The sequence below is a fragment of the Lactuca serriola genome, chromosome 3 (genome assembly GCF_051521515.1).
Source record: "Lactuca serriola cultivar US96UC23 chromosome 3, Lser_US96UC23_V15, whole genome shotgun sequence".
In the NCBI taxonomy this organism is placed as follows: Eukaryota; Viridiplantae; Streptophyta; class Magnoliopsida; order Asterales; family Asteraceae; genus Lactuca; species Lactuca serriola.
In genome coordinates, this window is record NC_136410.1 from 43,243,375 (window position 1) to 43,250,307 (window position 6,933).

Consider the following 6,933-nt stretch of genomic DNA (forward strand, 5'->3'; position numbering starts at 1 on the left):
TATATTTCAGTAAGCTTTTTATTTCTAGATGATTATATATATATATATATATATATATATATATATATATATATATATATATATATATATATATATATATGGGATAAATATGTTTTTTTGATCATTTTTAACGTTCAAAAATTAAATATAATTGTATCTGATATTTAGAAGGGAAATACAAGTTTCTTATACAGTAAATACAAGATATCAAATCCAAAACAAATTAATAAACTTACTAAGTACGCACCTCAAACACGTCACGTTACAACAAATGAAACATTGTTAGCTAGCTAGCACGTTATTTATTTTCAAGTAACGTGAACTACCCCTAACTCGTTTTTCTTTTCTTTTTTTTTTTTTTTTTCTGTGTACTAATTAACAAGATGATAACACATAGCTCCACAAGACATACGGATAAAGAAGCATATGTTTATATTTTCTGAAGTATCATCATCTTGTTATTAGAAGGTTAAATATGATGATGATAATATATAAGTTACAAAAATATTTATCATTTTCAGCATTTTTTTTTTTGTTTTAAGATTCCAATCTACAAGGAAACAAAGCATCAGCAAGATACCAAGAAACATCATTCTAGCGAGAATAGATTTGCATTTGTGTTAAAATATGCTCAAAGTTATCTGTAGATTTCTCAATTGGATGTGAATGTGTTCCTTCATATGTTGTCACCACAATTCCATCATCATTCGATAGTCGTTGAACTTGCTTTTTAACATTGCATCCTTGATGTGTACAACGGTAGTAATTCCTATGTATATATAAAAAATCAAAAGAAGTTTAGATTAAACTAATATGTCTAATTTAAAACGAATAGGAATGAGGAAATAAACCCATATAGGTATTAAAATTTGCTCTGATACTAAAATGTGACTATGTTTGAAGTTGTCGATTTTCCTATGTTACCATAACCACTAGTTATTTATCCATATGTTGTTCGGTTCATGATATTATTATACCATAAAACTGTATGTGGTATATATTTTAATATCAAACAATATATTAAACTCTTAAAATATAAAACACCTGTTAGAAAATAGTTGTTTTGTTAATACATTATATATAATCCATGTGCATACATATATGTATATGAATGGATATTTGATTAAAAGTTTAATTCATATTTCATTCCCAGTACTAAGTTGTGATTTAGATGAATTGTTCTCGCATAACGATTTATGTTTAAGAACCAGTTAAATCAAAATGTTTCAAATTTCAATATTATTTCAAATCCAGATTTTCTAAATCAGCTTTTTAATTAATACTAGCACATCTAGAAAAATCTATTTCAGTGTGTAGAAACTTCATACAAACTAAAGTTTCTTATCATTTAAACATATTCATGTTTAGTTACTTCGTGATTGATATAGTTTTAGATCTTGTTATTTTAATAACACAAAATACATATTAAGAAACAATAATATTTTTATATTCACTAGACGATTATATATAGTAAGATCGATTTGTTTGCTAACACAAACAAAAGTAATTAAAACATATTAGATTCTAGTATTAATTAAACAAATTTAGTTATTTAAAAGAGAATTCTAACAAATACAATGGTTAATTTAGAAGGAGTATATATGTATGAGTATACAATTATGTACCTGGGGAATTTATTGTTCTTGACAGCCTTTTGACCATATTTTCTCCATCTATATCCATCGTCAAGAATATCAACTTGACTCCTGGTTTGAAAAGCATGTTTAGGCTTTCTGATCTTCTTCTCACCTTTTCTAATATTAGTCTTCCCTGCTGCAGCCGCCATGATCAGCTGGCTACCATCGCCGTGAGCTAGGCTACTGCTGCTCGGAGAAACATGATGACCACCCACCATCTCCTCGGAGTTTTCATACTTCTGAAGATCTTTCTCCATTAACCCCATCTGCTCATGATAGTTATTGTAATCAGCAGGATTGTTATTCACCATGTTTAGTGTTAAATATGAAGAATTAACAGCTGCAGCTGATGACGATGGTGAAGATGACGAGTAAGAAAATACTGGATCGCTGTTGTTGTTCATTTTAGAGAGAGAGAAAGATGTGGTGGCCGAGGAGAAAGGAAGGTGTGAAGAAGAGAGCGAGGGATTAAAAAGGAAAGGTTTAAAGGTTGGTCAATTAGCTTTTATTGAAGATATGAGGGCGGCTATAGCATGGCTAAAAGACAATTGATCACATTTCTTACGAAATGGTGAAAACTCGTTTCAAATATTGACCATAAATAATATAACTATTGATATTTTTAATGTATTAGTATAGAAAAACTAAACCGAAATGTTAAAGTACTTTAAAAATAGTAATATTTAAATATTCTTCTTTAAAACTAAAAGAAAACTAATACGATGTGAAATAGAAAACATAAATTAAAATGTCAAATAAGTTAATTATCTACAAACAAAAAAAATGTTATACAAAGGTATTCGGGTCATGAGATACATTATAACCAACCTACAATTTAAAGCTAGATAAGGAATTGCACTGATTACAAACACCGAAATCGATGAGCTACAGTAGAACGCCATTACAAAATTGTTTTATGTGTAGAGAAAGGAGTAGATTGGTGCAATGTGGAGAATGGATTACAAATGAAACAACAAACTGAGAGAAGGGAGGAGAAACATATAATTAGTGGAGGCAATTGATCAAGAGAGGCAACAAAATGTCGCCATAGGAGGAGGCAATAAAATATAGCAAACATAGTACATAATATTTTTGAGCAATAGAAGCAACGTCAAATTTATGTGGACATAAGGTGTGTCCATGGACACCCTTACTTCCATCCATATAAGGTGGGACCGAGAACTCTGACGGATCAAAATATATGACTTCTTAAAGTTATATTTCCGTATTTTTGGTCATTGTCTTGTTTAATGTTTATCCATGAAAGGCTATACAAAGTCATTAATTAATGTTTCACATTGCATTTTGTTTGTGATTAAACCGATAAGATAAGACCGGTAGGCACGGGCAACGCCAAGCAGAGTTGATCCGAGTTGGAAGCCAAATAAGTTTGTCATAACGAACAGAACACCGCCCCGGCCATTCGTTATCCGGCGTTATGTGATTGCGCGTTCCTGTGGTAACGAGAGGCAACGAGGTTTAGTTTCCTCAACGGTAAAAATTGGACCGTTCTTAAACGGTCGAAACGTTAAAAATAATTATTTTGTTTTTCAGATTTACTCACCTAATAATCCATATTCATTTCATTTTTTACACAAATTACCGTCATTTCTCATTTCATTTTTTACACACAACACAACTAACTATGGATTAAAATTTCAAACACTCCTCCAAACACAAACACATCCCCTCCTCTCGGTTTTGCAAAATTTGAGGCGTACACAAACATCCTCAAGTCGCAAAGCTCACCACAACTACCATTTTCCTACAACTTTTTCAATCTCGGCTCACTCCACTATGATTCCGTACACAAAACATTTTCAACACATTTTCTTCTATGCCACAAACAACCACACAACCACCACTCACGCAACAAACGGTTCCTGAGACGCAAGCCTGGGGTCGTCGGAAACAAACGGCCAAGAAAAGGATAGCAAGAAAGAAAGGAAAAGAGGTCGCAGTGGAGCAATCGAAAGAAGTACCTCCAACATGGTGAACAACGGAGGAAGAGTATGTGTTGGCGGTGTCGTGGTGCGGAACATTAAAAAACCCAACTAAGGGAAATGATATGAGAAAAGTCGCTTTTCGAGAAGTTCTGATCGGTAAATTTCACGTAATTTTGAAGAAGGATGACACATATCACAATCACGGTATGTTGAGTGGCAAGTAGACTCAAATCAATAAGAAGTGCAGCAAGTTCAATTCCATCTACACCAAACTTTCCTCGCACAAGCAAAGTGGTGCGACCGATTTTGATGTTTATCTTGCTGTGACGGGTCACGTTTTCAGGCACAAAAAGTTTGGGAGAGTGTTAAGTGCGACCCAAAATGGTTAAAAACACCAACGTCATGGGAACAACAATCAAAGAGGTCTCGTGGCTCGGGTTCGGTCAACGCTTCCGATGCACGCACAAACATCGACCTCAATGTCAACACCAATGAGCTCCCGGAAGACCTCAACGACATTGAAGAGATCTCCCCACATTGACGACCAATAGGGCACGACAAGGCGAAGCTGGCTCAACGACATGCACAGGAAAGCGAAAATAGACTTCGAGAGCACACAAAACTGCAACATAAATTTGACGTCTACAACGACATCGCAATTAAAAGATATGACTTGCAACATGAGCATTTTGAGTTCCTACTGTTGGATTAGATATCTAAGCCCATAACTATTATTGGTATGTATTCGACCCGAGAGTAGCATGGTCCATTTGGGTTGCACTTCACCAAAACAATTTATATGGATAGTCTTTTGAGAATAGTATGTTTCTTATTTATATTAATATATTATAAGTTCTAATATATTCATATGGAATCATATTATTTAATTAGTATTGATCAAGAATTAATTTAGTGGTCAAAAGGAACTAATTAAATATAGACTCTTATATATATAGCATGGGCCAAGTTCATTTAGATTGGGCTAAGCTTGCATGGATAGTCCATGGAGTTTTTAACCCATGGATCCTATGGAAATGAAAGGTCATGGGTATTAGGGTTTACATGAATGTAACCCTAATCCTCCATACTATATAAAGAGGTCTTTGGCACATGAAATAGCACTAGTGTGTGAGTAAACAAGAGTAGGCCAATTTCTAGTGTGCTTACTATTCTCTCAAGTTTTCCAAGGTGTTTTAGTGATTTGTGATTCCACTTGAGGCTTCCACATTATTGGGGCTAAGCTTTTAAAGTTTAAGACTTCAAGCTTCATCAAAACGTATGTCATCTAACTAGGCTTTTGTAGTATAGTTGTTTCATATTATGCTAGTTAGGATGAAATCGTGGAATATTGAATATTTGCATGTATAATAGAGAAAACATAGATCCAAGGTTTATAGGGTTGCATGTACACCATAGGAGTGTTAGAATTCTCAAAACCCATCACCTACATCAACAAGCCAATGAAGATTACATGACAAAATATTTGGCAATTCTTCGCACTAGCGAGGATAATATGCCACCGAGACAAGTGCAAGTCCTCTGAAAAATGAAGGCAAAGATGGAGTGGAGATATTTGGACGATGAATAGTGTATCGGTTTTATGTCTTTTAAATTTAGGATTCAATGTTACATGTCACACCCCAAAACCAAGAACCGCGGAAACGTTCTGGGGCGGAGGACGTCATGTATAATATCAACAACAATGTAAAGTAGTAAACAAGCAACAACATCATCCATTGCATTAATAAAATAATTATTATACAATTATATTCTGTCAAATTTTGATAAACACTAAAGCATAAATCAAAATGAAAGATAAGTCTTGAATAAGCTCCATCTTCCTTTCTCCTTGCATCGGTACCTGTCTATGATGACCTGAGGATACAAGTAATTTTGAAAGCGAGTATCAACTTTAAAGCTGGTGAGATCATAAGTATTAATGTGTCTTAATTTGTAAAACTTATAATTTTTAAGACTTGACATTGTTTTGAAAGAAAGCTCATATAAGTATGAAAACGTTTGTAGATCAGATGTAAATGTTTGAAAAACCCTAGAATCCCTATGATTCCTATTAGTAACAAAAGTAGTCTTCTACCAAGACTTAACTGTGCTCTTTGTAGTCTTCTACCAAGACCTAATTGTGTTACTATTATTATCATTATAAGAAATTGTATCCTTTGGTACTAGGATACCTAAATATAATTTTACCTCATTGGTTATGTGAATGAGTCACAAAAATAGGTAATAATATAACTAACCTGAATCATACCCTTTGGTACTAGGGTAACTGTTAACGTTAACTTTAAGCCATCCGTAGACGTACTCTTACCTCTGTTGCTAACAGCTGGGTATAGGAATAGTTAATCCCTTAATTGTGCACCTGTAATGGTACCAACCGTTTGACATCCGTGGATGTACTTTTACCTCTGTAGCTAACAAAGATTCTAGGAATGGTCAATCCCCCAATACGTATCCTCTGGTACTAGGATAATAATCCATTCTATCTCGTCGATTATGTGATTTTATCACAAGGTAAAGGTAAGAACACGGATTTAAGAACGGAGTCGATACATATAAAATGTAATAGGACTCCTCCTGATATATCTATGTAAAAGTACTCCTATAAGTGTTATCATGTAAGTAATATAGTAGAGTACTGAAAGGTTCTACGTGTGCTAGCTGTAATGTGTGTTCTCCCTATCTAGCAAGTATAGTAATTGTACTGTAATGTTCAACGTGTGCTAGCTGTAATGTGTGTTCTCTCTATCTAGCAAGTATAGTAATGTAAACGTTCTAGTATAGTCGTATATGTTCTCGTCCTAGTGTAGTCGTATATGTAATGTACTGTAACGTTCTAGAAAGTATTGACTCATGAATGAACTGACTCATTGTATGATATCGCGTTCTAGTAATGGTTCTAGTATCTTCCTGAACTACCCATATGGTAGCTTACTAGTAATCTAAGTGGTACGTACGGACGTGGATGTATACCTTTGCTACCCAAGGGCATAAGATGAACTGGAAGGACCTTTTATGACTTTATATGTACACATGATATATAACTAATATTTAAACGACCTTCGGACGAGTATCTGATATCCCACCAGACCACATCTCAAGCGCGAAAAGGAAATAGGGTGGATAGCCTTCCTAAGTCTTTTAAACATTTCTTATATAACTATACATATAGAGGCATGCAATTTATAATATCAAAGCATAAATAAATTTAGTAACATTTGAAATATAAATATTAGTCTAAGGAAAGATCGACTTGATGTCAATCTATAAAACAATTTGAAGGCATAAGTCTGATAAAACGATATAAGTATAAGGAACATTTGTTTGATAAA

General features: G+C 33.7%; 1 protein-coding gene across 1 annotated transcript; it reads right to left on the reverse strand.

Annotated features, from left to right (window-relative positions):
* Positions 1-336: 336 nt before the first annotated feature.
* On the reverse strand, positions 337-2,114 carry LOC145092068 (putative WRKY transcription factor 75). The gene is made up of 2 exons (XM_079029958.1): positions 1,626-2,114; positions 337-769 (listed from the first exon to the last, which is right to left on the reverse strand). Exons 1-2 carry the CDS (start codon positions 2,039-2,041, stop codon positions 595-597), a joined length of 591 nt encoding a protein of 196 aa, XP_078886084.1. The 5' UTR covers positions 2,042-2,114; the 3' UTR covers positions 337-594.
* Between the last annotated feature and the right edge of the window lie 4,819 nt (positions 2,115-6,933).